The sequence below is a fragment of the Macrobrachium nipponense genome, chromosome 39 (assembly GCF_015104395.2).
Source record: "Macrobrachium nipponense isolate FS-2020 chromosome 39, ASM1510439v2, whole genome shotgun sequence".
In the NCBI taxonomy this organism is placed as follows: domain Eukaryota; kingdom Metazoa; phylum Arthropoda; class Malacostraca; order Decapoda; family Palaemonidae; genus Macrobrachium; species Macrobrachium nipponense.
The window spans coordinates 49930781-49946886 of record NC_061099.1 but is presented as its reverse complement, the minus strand read 5'-3'; the positions used below and the strand labels follow the sequence as shown (position 1 = coordinate 49946886).

General features: G+C 36.2%; 1 protein-coding gene across 2 annotated transcripts in view; it reads right to left on the bottom strand.

The window, feature by feature from the left end:
- The window catches only part of LOC135210335 (proteoglycan 4-like), a 167948-nt gene that overhangs the window by 128174 nt on the left and 23668 nt on the right, over nt 1-16106 (bottom strand). For both annotated transcript variants that reach the window (XM_064243222.1, XM_064243223.1), the window contains exon 2: nt 8275-8432. In XM_064243222.1, coding sequence (XP_064099292.1) covers nt 8275-8432 — 158 coding nt within the window. The remainder of the gene's footprint in view (nt 1-8274; nt 8433-16106) is intronic.

Below are 16106 nucleotides of genomic sequence, written 5' to 3'. Positions count from 1 at the left end.
GGTCCCTCTCTGGCTTTCAAAAAGAACTTGGCTGTACATAGAATGCTGAGCGCTGGTATGTACTTGGTTACGCCAGTCCACGTTCACCACCTCCTATCTTAAGGATGTTGCCCACAGGTACTATGGATACTCTTTTCCTGGGTCATGTGGTGGTTGCCTAACAGATTGTGCAACTCATCACTGCGGCTAAGATGATTGTGTGGATGAGAGAATGAGTGAGTTGGCTGGTCTCTTTCTTTCTCTTGTACCTTTCCTTCTTCCTTCTGGTGGGTTGAGGAATAGACTAGTCATTTGCTGGACGGGTCTGATACAGGTGAGTAAGGTAGTCATACTGATAGTTTGGTCGCTTAGTATGCAAATAACAAACCCTTTATTTTGGTAGCATATGCTCTGCTCCTTGGCAAGGGGGAGTTGAGAGTGGTAACAAACCCTGGTGTGTTGGTTTGTTATTGGACGGTCAAAGTTTCTCTTCAGTTCCCTATACAATGATTCTCTCATATATCATTGTACGTCGCTCAGTGTCTGAGTGGTTGGATATCAATGTATCTACCTTCTCGCGGGCATCAGTCCCTCTCTTCTAGAGCTGGACTGGTGGGTAGGCCCCCAGCCAGTTTAGGATGTCTGTACCTCCCTCCAAGTATAAGTCTATCCTATTGTTAAGACTGATGGTTTGTTTGCGTATGAACAAATGACAAATTTTCTAAGACAATTTGTATTTTTCATAGCTACAAATCTGAGGTCTTGACGTTGTACTGCCCACCTCTAGCCGCCCCTCTGTCTTTCTCAAAGACATCCTGGGTTGGGAGAGACTGAACGCTGTGGCATGGGTGTGTGGTCCTTGACCACTTTTCACCTGATATACACACGTGTTGGCAGATCTCGCAAGATTTTGGCAAAAACTAAAGTAAAGTCGAATCCCAGTAAATTTCAAGTTTAATGCATGCTGGGAACAAGTGAAGTCTAATCACAGAAAATTTCAAACTAAGTGCCTTTTCACTCAATGGATACTGTCAAACATGTATCCATAGTAACTCACCAAAGAAATCAGATTTTACTTGTATTCATTCCAAGAAAACATTACTAATGTTCTACTTAAGAGAATTTGCAAAAAATTAAATTTCATTTTACTTCATGTCATTTTTTAGGAATAAATGGCTGTGAATACACAACTACAATAGAACAGTACGTACACTGTATACATATAGTATACGTAACTGAATATAAGAACAGAATGATTGTGTTAATAGTACACTATTGTTTAAGTGCAATATTTTTAGTGCTTAGCTACATTAATCACCTTCAACATGTTCTATTTAAAGAGAATTTATGAAGTATAAAATGATTTAACTTAATACAATAGATATACACATTTATGGGCTTATAGTTTTTTTTTTATATTGTATGATTTAGAGTAGTTTACAAATCTTGTAAGCACCCTCTAATAGTATGTCGAACTACTACAATCAGTTTTGTTTTTGTTAAGCAAACTGTACTGCAGTGTACATATTTTCAAAAGCAATCCTTTATGCAAATATTTACCAGAAATTAAATAAATTAATATTCTAAATTGAATGTAAATTACAAAATATATACTGGTCAGGACAAGATATCAATTACTTTATATGAAATTGCTGTACACCAGAAGCTAAATGAGTTGCTGAAGGATATAATTTTGTGTAGGCTACATGCCAATATCGTTACTTATCGGTATGGGCCGACTCCCACGTGTCCATTAGGTTGAGGGTACACTGTAAGAGAAGTACACTAGCACTATATTTACTTCAGCACTAATAACGTCCATGTATAATCATCCTCTTGTTACATTTGTATATTCACAACATTCATTATACATTTACATAAATTACAAAAATGATCTTGGATGTCTTGTGTTTGATGGTAGTAGATGCCTGATCAGGAATATGAACCTAGTTTTAGTGTAACAAAGTTCTTGAATGACACATTCTAATGTTATTAGATTCCATACAATATTTTAGTGCTTATTATCATGCCCTAGTAAGGTATGAAAGGAAATTGGAGTGTACGATTGTAGCCTTGGCTTGTCTAGTTACTTCCATACATGTATTCCTTTTAATGCACACTGGATATACATCTGCATTCCTCTTAATAAGTTAGTGTGTATGATCAGAGGGTTAATCTGTGCATTCATGTCTTTCTGTGTTTCAGATGACATGTGTAGCATTATTATTATACATTATGTATATTATTTCAGTATATGAAACTTACTTACATGGAACAAGCCCATGGGGCCACTGACTTGAAATTCACGCTTCCAAAGAAAGTTGGTTTCAACCTCCCACCACAGACTCCACACTGCAGCAGTAACTATCATGGTAGAGAACCAGTGATTTTTTTATCACTCTGGGGGAGGCGCGAACTCACGACATCTGAGCGGCATGCCACAATGCTACCTACCATCTGGTCATGATTGTAATCCTACTTGTTCCTTGAACTTATTCCAAAATAAGTAACATAATCTAAGAATGGTAAATGATAAACAGATTTCTCAGTATATGGGTAGCACATACTCCTTCACAGGTAATGGGATTACAGGCAGCTCAGAAATGCCCTTCAAGTATTTGTACAATATTTGTACAAATTCATCAATCTTTAGTTCACATTCATCTCATAAAATTCATGAGGTATTTTCTTAAACATTTCTATCCAAGTGCTTGGGTTGTAGATAGTTGATGAGAATGAAGACATTCTTAGGACTACAGTACTTAATCTTTATCCTGACTACCTTCATCCTCAAAATCATGTAGTATACTTTCTTATAGTCTTTCTCATGATCATGTAACAAAAATGAATTAAAAATATTCCTTTAATGGCTTAGAGAAGCCAACAGCTGGGGTCAGTCGAAGTGGGAAGCAGGAAGATGGGGGCTCATGTTGACAGTGAGTAATATCATCTCCTAAACTCCTTTGCTCTTTTTTCCCTTCCAGTGCAATTTCATTTGCATGTCAATAGTACAGTCTTCGTATTTGTGGAGTACTAAAATCCTTAATAAATGTGAAAATGCTAAAAATGCATCATTGAACAAGATTCCATGAGACACTAACCAATGCTGGCTCAGCTAACCTCTTGTGTCATGCTTTGGAATATGTTATTTTCAATAGAAATTACCATAATTGAGTAATAAATAATATACCAGTAATCCTTTAATTATCCAAATTGCCATTATCCTGAATTCTACTTTATCTGACACACCTGGACCAGGGGGCAAGGCCCCAAAAATATATATGTATGCATACTACTATACAAAATTTTAAGAAATTTTCTTTAAAAAATTCTCTAAACACTCTCAAATGGTTGGTAGAGCTGCATGACTTATTTTGTACAGCTTGTTTCTTGCTGTTACTCTTATTTTTATTTACATTTTATTTTCTCCTTTTTTATTTGTACAATTAAAAAGATAAACATAATATTAACAGTGACAAAATATTCCCTTGCATACTTTTATATCAAGTGATGATCATACTTAGAGCCAACTAAACTTGTAATGAAATACTGTACAGCAAATCAAGCAAAGCGAAAATGAAAAATAGCAAACATGATGCAGGCTAAGAAACACACGCAAAAATGCTCACACTTTTTAGTAGTGTTCTTAAAATAAATTTGCTTTGAAAAGTCACCACCGCGAAAAGCCATTATGTACTAAAGATGTCAACATAAGGTGTACTGTAATGCACAAACATAGTTTATGTATGTATTGCAAACAAAACAAATTTAATTTTCAATACAATGTACTAAGCTAGGCTTTCAAACAAGTTTACCAAATAATTCATAAACATCTCTCCTAATTAACAACCACATACATGAGAACCAACATAAACGCATTGGGAAACAGCTGTTTTGCAGTTTCCAGGGATTTTACTTTTAACATAAAAGTATGTTAGTTTCTTTGTATACCAATTTTACATTTTTATGTAGAATAATGAAAATAATTCCAATAATACATACATTAGTTACTTTTAGCACCTAAAAAATGATTCTCATAATTCATTCACTAGTTGGCTCAATCAGCTGATTTTGAGAATGTAAACATTAAATCATTGCAAACGGCGACCAATTGATTTTTTATATAGTACTATACTGTATTAAGATGATATAACATGATAATAATACAGTACAGGCAGTCCCCGGGTCACGACGGGTTTGGCTTACGACGTTCCGAGGTTAAGGCGCTTTTCAATTATATTCATCAGAAATTATTTGCAGGGTTACGACGCCTACAACGCTCATCTGGCAGAAGATATATGACACCAAAAATGCCAAATAATCAATATTTGAAGGTTTTTTTGATGCAAAATGCAATAAGAATGCAGTTTACATAGATTTCAATGCACCCAAAGCATTAAAAGTAAGGTTTTCTTAGGATTTTTGGTGATGTTCCGGCTTAAGACGATTTTCGGGTTACAACGCGTCTCAAGAATGGAACCCCCTTCGTAACCTGGGGACTGCCTGTACAAGCAGTCTCCTGTCATCAGCGGGGGTTCCGTTCTCGGCGGGTTGCTAAGCGAAACCTGCCATTAACCGAACTCAGTGATTTATGGCGTGTTTGGCGCTGAGTTTTGGTTAATGGCGCTTCTGTTAAGTATGTTATGGCGCCATAACTCTATTACCGGCACATGAACATCGTCGATTTTATGATGCTAGACCAGCGACATACAACCGGATCGCCATTAAAAAGAGTCCACTGATAACCGGGTGCTGCCTGTACGTATAAATGGATTCAGTAAGTAAAATATCAGTTTCATTACCATTACACTTACCATATCTTTAATATACAGCTATACAGGTACTATCCTACTTACAACCAAGTTTGGTTCCGACCCACTGGTTGTAAGTCGGAATGGATGTAAGTCGAACCTTAGAAAGTGGCCAATATACTGGGTAGGGTATACTATCAAACCTTTGCTATATAAAAGTGCCTACTTAGTACTGTAATATAATGTACAATCATTATTTCAATCATTATTTCAATTGATTTTTTATATAGTACTATACTGTATTAAGATGATATAACATGATAATAATACAGTACAGGCAGTCCCCGGGTCACGACGGGTTTGGCTTACGACGTTCCGAGGTTAAGGCGCTTTTCAATTATATTCATCAGAAATTATTTGCAGGGTTACGACGCCTACAACGCTCATCTGGCAGAAGATATATGACACCAAAAATGCCAAATAATCAATATTTGAAGGTTTTTTTGATGCAAAATGCAATAAGAATGCAGTTTACATAGATTTCAATGCACCCAAAGCATTAAAAGTAAGGTTTTCTTAGGATTTTTGGTGATGTTCCGGCTTAAGACGATTTTCGGGTTACAACGCGTCTCAAGAATGGAACCCCCTTCGTAACCTGGGGACTGCCTGTACAAGCAGTCTCCTGTCATCAGCGGGGGTTCCGTTCTCGGCGGGTTGCTAAGCGAAACCTGCCATTAACCGAACTCAGTGATTTATGGCGTGTTTGGCGCTGAGTTTTGGTTAATGGCGCTTCTGTTAAGTATGTTATGGCGCCATAACTCTATTACCGGCACATGAACATCGTCGATTTTATGATGCTAGACCAGCGACATACAACCGGATCGCCATTAAAAAGAGTCCACTGATAACCGGGTGCTGCCTGTACGTATAAATGGATTCAGTAAGTAAAATATCAGTTTCATTACCATTACACTTACCATATCTTTAATATACAGCTATACAGGTACTATCCTACTTACAACCAAGTTTGGTTCCGACCCACTGGTTGTAAGTCGGAATGGATGTAAGTCGAACCTTAGAAAGTGGCCAATATACTGGGTAGGGTATACTATCAAACCTTTGCTATATAAAAGTGCCTACTTAGTACTGTAATATAATGTACAATCATTATTTCAATCTTTTTACCATAATGTACTTCTACTAATACATTTTAATCATTATGTAATAGTATATATTACGTACAATCAGGCATTGAGTTACAATGGGGTTAGGTTCTTGCATGCATGTCAGAAGTCGATTCTTACGTAAATTGGTTTGCAATTCAGTCTACAGTACAGTTAATACCAAATGATGCTGCAGATAGGGCAGGGTAACTCAAACTGATGCTGCCTGAGTGATGAGAGTTCTCATGCCTGAGTGATGAGAGTTCTCATGAGATGGCGCAGTGCCAAGTAACTCAATGGTCAACTGTCTGAAGTAAGGTTGTAAGTACGAGTGGTCGAATGTCGAGTAGGTTGTAAGTCGGATAGTACCTGTAATACTAACTTTGTGGAACTGGCTACTATGAGAGTAACACCTAGCCTAGGTCAATAGTTCAACATATACAGTTTGTATTTCATGTAAGGTAATACAGTATGGTAACTACTGATATGAAAGCTACTGTAAAAAATACATTAATGGTGATAAAAATATGGTAGGCTGTGGGTAATTACACACAGGATAACTAAAACCTACTGAACTGTCTTATTTATAAGAGAGAGAAAAAGATACATTTTTTTCAATGTATTTATGCAGTATATTGTATTATAACTATGGGGGTCAAAAAAAGTAGACGGTATAATTGCCTTTTGCATAAAGTTTTCAATTTAAAGTGTGAGGTTTGTTTATGACCTCATTGAGTGTTTACAATTATTTGGTACGTACTGACAAGGTTAGGTGAGGAAGGGCACAGTTGCCCTTGAAAAAAATTAAGAAAAATTCTAAAGAAATAAGGTGTAGATACATTTGTGAATGCAGTATCATACTATGCCAAAGAATAATTTCATAATTTTTTAAATCCCTTAAATTTTACTGCAGGAAACCCAAAAACAAGATGCACCAGATGTGACAGAAAAACAAAATACCACCGACACTTTTATTATTGTTTTTCCTTCTATAATAAAATCTTTATTTCAGATGTTAAAATCATAAAAAAAAGGAACTCACAGACAGCAAGCCCACTTATCACACCAAAAGCTTCTACAATTCTATTCCTTTAGATCTAATATAAAAATCAAGAAGTACTACTGATTCTATATGTAGTATATTTAACTAAACAAAAACTGCAACTCTGAAGCCCACAGAGATGTTATTAAGGGCCAGCCTACAAACATTTTTTCTGCCAGATGAGCGTTGTAGGCGTCGTAACCCTGGAAATAATTTCTGATGAATACAGTGGGCCCCCCATATTCGCGTTCTCCGGATTCGCGGACTCACACATTCGCGGATTTCTCTCGGGAACATTTCCCTGCATTATTCGTGGAAAATTCGCACATTCGCGGTATTTTTCTATGAGAAATATCCACAAATTCCTGGTTTTATTTGATCAATTTCATCATAAAATGCACTTTTTGTGAGAAAACTCTTAAAAAAACCAAGTATGAAAATTTTTAGTGGTTTTTCTTGAGTTTTAACCAACAAAATAGGCTGTTCTTAGCGTTTTTATAGGGGTTCCAAACATTCGCGGGTTCTAACTATTCACGGGGGGAGGGTTTCTGGTACACATCATCCGCGATTACGGGGGGACCACTGTAATTGAAAAGCGCCTTAATCTCGGAACGTCTTAAGCTGAACCCATCGTAACCAGGTGACTGCCTGTATTGGTGCCAATGCCCAATTATCGGTGCCAAAAAGCGGATAATGGCAAATAACGGCGACAAAAACTGCTGATTTTTATCACTAGACAGGCGCCATAAAACTAGATCACCAATAACTGGGGAGTAGCTGTACTCAGTTTGCAAAACTAGATTGCAGAGAAAGTGAAGTTGAACACTTGTCAAATGTACATTATCAGTGACCTCAACCTTCCAATTTAAGCTTAAGAATGAGGGCAAAGTATACTAAATCCAAGGCATTTTTTTCAAGACCAGATAGATTCCTCGGTCAATGGTCATTGTTTACAAAATATCTAGCATCAATTTCAGTGGGCGAATAACACAATCCTATTAATTCATAAAAACTGGCATTAACCCTTCATAATGTGTTTGTACACATAGTACAAAATAACCATATTTTGTACTTTGTTACAGAGATGAAATAATGTACGATAAATTTTTGTTCTGAAGTCCTTTGTTATATACATTGGTGTATTTTTATCCATGTTATATTTTGTGTATCAATATATAAAATATATTGATAAATTATTGATAAATCACTATTCTCATAATTGAAACGCTAATATTATTACTATGACCCCTACTAATACAACAGCAAGATCAAAAATAAATTTTTTGGTTTCACAACCTGAATATGTATCACCTTCCCAAAAAGTATAGTGTATACTTACTCTGTGTCTATGTTTTTTGTGATGAACTCTATCTCTGTCTCTATGTTTCTTCTTCTTATGATGGTGGTGATGGTGATAATGTTCTCGATGGTGGTGATAATGATGATGATGCTCATTGGTGTCCAGTGGCCCTGATTCAGCACTGCAAAGTGGTGGTTCTGCAAAAGAAAAAGGGAATGAGAAAAATAAAAACCCAAATTATCAACAACAAACCATAACTGACCACCCAAGGAACAAAATAACCTTCAAATTTTAGAAATGCAAGTTTCACATACTTCACTGACATTCACCAAATAGACAAAGCAATCAATACCATGAAGCTTATGTTAAAAATAATTACTTTAGTAATGTTTGAAAGATTTGCATTTACAATGTGAGTCAAATGCTCCCGTTCTAAAATATTTTCACATGAACACACTTATGTTATCTAGTAAGAATAAAAACAAAATTAAATTGTTTATCATTCTAGCTTCTACATCAAGTCTGGCTTCACAATTTTAAGTAGGCATTGCAGTACATACTTTCAAAAGGTTGCATGAAGCTTAATCTCAAATGGCACTTTTTCAACAATCACCCCAAGCCTTTATGACAAAGATCCAACACATTTTAAGAGGCAACTATTTCTCATACATATAATAGAGTAATTAAAGAAAAGTTTACAAGCCCACAATCCTCATTAATGGCTGCTATTGAAATTTGTCACTGATAAATGATAATAAATGTGAATCAATTAATATGTTTAACTTATGACAAGAAACTAAATACCAAGTCACGTTGAAGATCAAGAAGGTTCCTCTGTGTATCATGGCCACTCAAACTGAGAGGCCTACTATGCCACACTACTAAAGACATGGTACACAGTACATATATAAAAATCTTTGGTGTCATTACAATCCAAGTAATAATAGATTACTTAATTTCTGTGAATATGGAAATCCCAGTCACACCAACTTTTATCGGTCAGGAAAGAGAAGCCTCTACTAAGAATGCTCAGCCTTCACACAGCATAACACCTGGTTCATTCTTATTTCTGAAATGTTGTAAAGACTACATACTATCTAATTTTCTTTCCAGGAAAGTAATTTTTAAGAATGTTTGCTATGATTTCATTTTCACTTCTCCAGTGTTCTTTTTTCGCAAGAATTTTTGCCCTTAACAGACGCTTGTGTGGCATGAATTTGCAGCTGAAAATGCAAAACAAGGAAATCACAAAATCAAGAGAAATTTTACAAAAGTACATAGAACCTCAAAAATTAAATGTTACTCTGTAGAAAATACTTTAACTTATAAATTTCAGATGACAATTTCCCCAAAATTAAAAACTTACAAATGAATAACAAGTGTCACAAAGATATACCACACAAACCCACCTACACCATTAAGGAAATTGACAACTAAATAAACTGAGAAAAGTAAATTACCCTTGAGAAATGACTGAAAAAAGAACGCAAAGAACCAAAACACTATAGAGGATACTTCCTGGAACCCAACAGGAAAGTTGTAGGCCTACAGCATCCAACACACCTATATATTACAAATGCTAAGCAAACTCACTGATCAAAGATGAATAGACATTACCTTTACTGTTTTCATTGTAAATTGACTATTCATTGTGTGTGTGAACAATACAATCAAAGTGATTTTAAGAAAAATAAATCATTTTACCCTCTATTTCTTCACAGTATGCAGTGACTAACTTGTTTGACAAGATACAATATACAATAGTTGAACGCAGAGAGAAGCTTGATCTAAATAGCTTTGATTTATTAACAAACTACTCCCATATCTTTTATATATTTCAAGTGAGAAATCAGGTCTGTCTCATGACATGGGCACATGGGTCAGTTGATCACTGCCACATGCTCCCCCACTGTTCGTATGAGGTCTTGGTAGAATGGATAATTACAAAACTCCTCGCTGGAAAGGCTTGGAAAGGTTTGTGCCGATCATTTATAATAAATAATTCATGGTGTACCACCTCTGCCTACATGATGTACCAATTAATTATCAAGGCTTACATTAGGTGTTTAAAAGATTGCGTTCATTAACCATAACTTTATACAGTAGTACGTACAGTGATGCTCAAATCTCATGCGACAATTTTTTTTTTATCATCCATAATCTCAGACTCAGTGTGATGTTGCCAAGTAGTGTTAAACTTTTTTTTTTTCTAATGTCATACATGTCGACAAGTTTGCAAATTCACAGCTAGCACTATTTTCCTTATACTAGTTATATAAATTTGATCCCTTTCATGCTTGGTATAATTCATAATCTGTGTGATTGGAACCAATTTCTTTTTTCACATTGCCTAGTTCAAAGTACAGTGTGATAAGGTTAGTGGTGCTGTCAATGACAACACGCTTAGCATGCTCCTCAGGCTGATCAACATAACTAGTACCTGTGCAGCATTATAACAGTAGACCTAATAAGCTCAAAGGTCATAACATTTTCAAAATAGGAATATGAATTACAAGTTTTTTTTTTTGCATGTTGAAGTTTTAGGCTGTGTTTAAGCTGCCTGTATGTTGCAATATGATTTATGGGCCTAAAAAGATCATCTAAGCCTTCTGAGATGTAATCTGTAACTAATGAATTTATTTGTAGAGATTACCTTTTCTTTGAGGAAGAAAAAATCTTGCTGATTTTGATTAGTATAAGGAGAAGATGGCTATTAATCAAAATATCTGTTAGTATTAATATCAAGGAGTATGAAACACTTGTATTTTAATTGGCTTAAAATATTATCAACTTTAAAGTCCTTTTGCTTGCTTTTGGTATATAATTTAATGTTTCATAAGGTAATAAGTGCAAGAATGTGTAGATAAATTCATTTGCTTTCAGGCATTACATTTTTAATTTAGAGATGTGAATGCTAAGTGTCAAGAAATTTAACACACCTAGGCATAGGAACAAAACCTTGGCTTTGACAAAAGAATACAGGCAGTCCCCGGGTTACGACGTTTCGAGGTTACGACACTTTTCAATTATATTCATCAGACATTATTTCCAGGGTTATGACGCCTACAACGCTCATCTGGCAGATGAAATATGACACCAAAAATGCAAAATAATCAATATTTGAAGGTTTTTTTTGATGAAAAATGCCATCAGAATGCAGTTTACATAGTTTTCAATGCTCCCAAAGCATTAAAAGTAAGGTTTCCTTAGGATTTTTGACGATGTTCCGACTTACGACGCGTCTCAAGAACGGAACCCCCGTCGTAACCCGGGGACTGCCTGTAATTGCATTGGCGAATATTTGCTAGTTAGCCATCATTTTTGAAGTGGTTAAGAAGCTGTATTATCATTAATAATTTCATTTGTATGAAAATCCAGATATTCCTCTACCAAACATAAAATACGTACATGTTTTGAAGATATTGCATTGTCACTACTCATTATAGACACATATGTTACACCAGGTGGTTCTTGTTGCACCGCTACTCTAGTGGTTGCGTCACAAATGCTTCACTCACATGTTAATATCAGAGGGCGCATTCTACTTTTGTATTTACTATTTACAATTTTTAGCACCGAGGCATAAAACCAATCAAATAAGACTATTTCAAATTTTATGGTTGCTTTGGAAGCAATATTAATGTTAAGACAAATTTTTTTGTTTTTTATTTAACATTTGAATCGAGGTTTGATGACTTCATTTTGGTCAAATGCATCGGCAACAAGTGAACGAAAGTTCTGAAAATGTTTAGTGGTTTTTCTGAAATTTGGCTACGCATGACATTTCCTTAGTTTTGAAATATATGACAGATTTCACTCTTATGAGACATATTAGGGCCTTATTGTATGCAACAATCTAGTTTTTCCATTGAAATAGATAAATATGGAGCATGTCAGTTGCCAGTTAAAGAATTCTGGATGAAATCCTATGCAATCATGTAGGATCAGTTTTGAGCATAGCTGTACCATGTTTTCCTTATATCTAAACATTAACTTAGTAAAAATGTTTGTTAAATGTATCATTTATGTTCAGCTTTACTAAATGATTTTAATTATTATCCCCAAGAACAGGAAGGCTGGGGCTTCAAAAAACTGCTTTGCCCAGTATACAATGCTGTTAAGGCAGCTCAGTAAAAACTACCTGTACAGTAAATAAGGTAGATATCTGGAAATTATCATAGGCAACAAGTTTTGTACTTCAAGCTTGTCCAAAGATTCTGAGGCAATCTTCCAAAGTTTTTGGTTTTACGTTTCTAGATAGTACATGAAAATTAACAAATGGAGACAATTTAGTTGTGATACTCAAGTTACTTTAGTTAGAATTTGTTACCAAACATAAAAAAAAATAATAAAAAAAAAGCCCCAATGAGTTCAAGTGTATCTTAACTCAAAATAACCCTTAATGCCTTAACACCATGAACTTTGTTGCTGAGGGAAGGCATTGAGACTTGAGACAGCAGCCTCTCAGACCTGGTTATCATTTTATTCTGCCAAGCACTTTTCATTTCTCAATGCAGTTTCAAGAGATAAATCATCTTACAGGTTTGTGTGTAGGCTATCTGCAAAAGTGTTTCTGACAAATTGTCTATGTACAGGTAACCTTTCTTATTTCTTTTAATTGAAGCTTTCTTTCTAAATTATGCTATACTTGGAAAAGAACTTCCAATTAACTATGCCCTATCAGTTCCTTGATGGCAAAAAGGGTAGGGTATCAGCGGTGACCAGCGATGCCAAATTAAATATTCCCACTCATGTTGTAAGGTATATGAAGGCAACATAAGTTACACAACACAAGTATAATTTGTTTCCGATTAATTTTTGATTATTATTAAAAGCCCTCGTATTTTTTAGCATTTAACAACAAAAAAAGAACACATTTCTTCTTAAACGTGGGAAAAAAAATTTCCAGCGCTGCCAGTTCCCATCTCAGGTGTTAAGCTGACCTCAGGGCATAAGATGTCGAACAGCCAGGATTAAACCCCCTACTGGGAAAGGTACAGCGTACTCCCTTACTTGTCCTTCATGCTGGGCTGGTACCCTTCTTAATACATTTATCCTTCTTCAGTTCCCAAAATTAATTTAGTTATATAAATGAAGAAGTGTTACTTAAAAATTTTGTATGTAGTATATATAATGTGCAGAAATACGTATACCTATACATAGTGTTGGCAGTCTTGTCTATTATTATTATCACTATCTGACATTCATGGCCAAAATAATAATCTATTTGTTTTGACAAACCTTTATGAGGACTGTAAAACACAAATAGATACTTTTTGTCAGGTATGGTAGTCATGCAAATGAATCTTGTATTTTGATGATAAAAACATATACTACAAACTTTTGTATGTATATAACATGCAGTAATATATCTATACATAGTCTCTCTCTCTCTCTCTCTCTCTCTCTCTCTCTCTCTCTCCTCTCTCTCTCTCTCTCTCTCTCTCTCCTCTCTCCATATATACATATATATATATATATATATATATATATATATATATATATATATTATATATATATATATATATATATATATATATATATATATATATATATATTACACACACACACACACACACACACACGTATATATATCAACAAATGGGAGAGTTTTTGCGAGGTTGGAATTTACAAATACGTATATGTAGGTAAATTAAAAGTGTGGAAGTTTAGTAGGCATATAAAAAAACAGACTTACAAGAATGGAAAGATTTTCTAGGGAAAGTCAAGGCAATAGGGATCAACCAGAAGCAGTATACAGCTCCCAGGAGACTATAACAGACCCATGGATTAAAAGCTAATGGTAGGCCTTTAAAACTCCAGAGAAGTCCATTTGGCAACGTGGGGGACAACACCTAAATCGCCATGAAGGAACCAATAGGGTATAGTAACAATTAGCCTAGTACCCATAGTAGTACTATGAGGCTCTCCCTACTCCAAAGGTATTGGGATTATGTATGCTATCCAACCTTCACGATTAATTTTGGCTATGCCTAACAAGTGCTAATACAATATGACCAAAAGCCTAACAAGTGCTAGTACAATCTGACCAATGTATATTTATAAGTTTTTATATTGATTTCTACTACAGTATTGTATAATAAACATTGCAAACTGGCCACTAGGATTCATGAAATGATAAAAAGAAATGAATATATTATAGCTTGAAAACTTGAGTAAGTCATCCTTCAAAGGATACTGCACTGTAAGGACAATGTACGTAGTGCTTTCTGACTGATACTCTCCATCCTTATCTTAAGTCTCTTCCCACTTAACTGACAGAAACTTCCATTTATTACTTTGCTTCAAGTTTAATATCACCTGTATAAAAGCAAATTCCTCAAGATACATACTGTATTCCTATGGGCATCAAGAACTGCCACTCAGTGGTCGATTGATTTACTTTTTAAATAATAATAATAATAATAATAATAATATGTTTTGTTAAAAATGACTGCTGCTTCAGCACTATTAATCTTGTAAAGAGTCTTCTCTATCTTTCTGATGACGGCTTTCTTGTTGTTGCTTAGACTGGCGAGCAACGCACCAAAGGGCATGGTAAAATTCGGTTGAATCATTTGATTTATTATTATTACTTATACAATTTTCTCTCTCTCTCTCTCTCTCTCTCTCTCTAACGCGACGTTTCCTCCTGATCGACAGGACATTATCAAGCGATAACTGCTGAGGGACTGAATTCCAGTGGCGAGTCCATCTCCTTTTATCGTGGTGTTGCGAGCTCTTGAGTATGGTCAGAGCACCTCTCCAGCAGGTCTGGTTTTCATTGGTTCCCGGGAAGGTGACTCATACGGCGGGCGTTGACGAATCTTGCAGACCTTCTCAGCTGGGGGTATCACCGGGAGCCTCTTGATTGGCTTCTACCTGAGTGACGTCACCCCTGGTACGTATTATTCTCATGTCCGGTGTTCGTTTCATGCGCGCTGGTACTTTCGTTGGGGGGGAGGGTTGTGGTCCTCCTCACACACGTCGGTATCAGGAACGCTTCTTGGGTGGTATTAAGGGGAGGCTTTTCCTCGAGGATGAGCAGCGCTTCTAAGAGACGCAGACGTCGTGGGGAGAGCACCTGACCCACGACGTCTGCGTCTCCTAGAAGTGCTGCTCATCCTCGAGGAAAAGCCTCCCCTTAATACCACCCAAGAAGCGTTCCTGATACCGACGTGTGTGAGGAGGACCAACTCCCTCCCCCCACGAAAGTACCAGCGCATGAAAACAACGAACACCGGACATGAGAATAATACGTACCAGGGGTGACGTCACTCAGGTAGAAGCCAATCAAGAGGCTTCCGGTGATACCCCCCACCTGAGAAGGTCTGCAAGACTCGTCAACGCCCGCCGTATGAGTCACCTTCCCGGGAACCAATGAAAACCCGACCTGCCGGAGAGGTGCTCTGACCATACTCAATAGCTCCCAACACCACGATAAAAGGAGATGGACTCGCCACTGGAATTCAGTCCCTCAGCAGTTATCGCTTGATAATGTCCTGTCGATCAGGAGGAAACGCGCGTTAGAGAGAGGGAGAGAGAGAGGAGAGAGAGAGAGAGAGAGAGAGAGAGAGAGAGAGAGAGAGAGAGAGAGAGAGAGAATTGTATAAGTAATAATAAATCAAATGATTCAACCCAATTTTACCATGCCCTTTGGTGCGTTGCTCGCCAGTCTAAGCAACAACGAGAAAGCTGTCATCAGAAAGACAGAGAAGACTCTTTACAAGATTAATAGTGCTGAAGCAGCAGTCATTTTTAACAAAACATGTCTACGAGAGGGTCTCCTTCCGAAATAATAATAATAATAATAATAATAATAATAATAATAATAATAATAAAGTTGATGTTGCAATACCATGGGACACAAG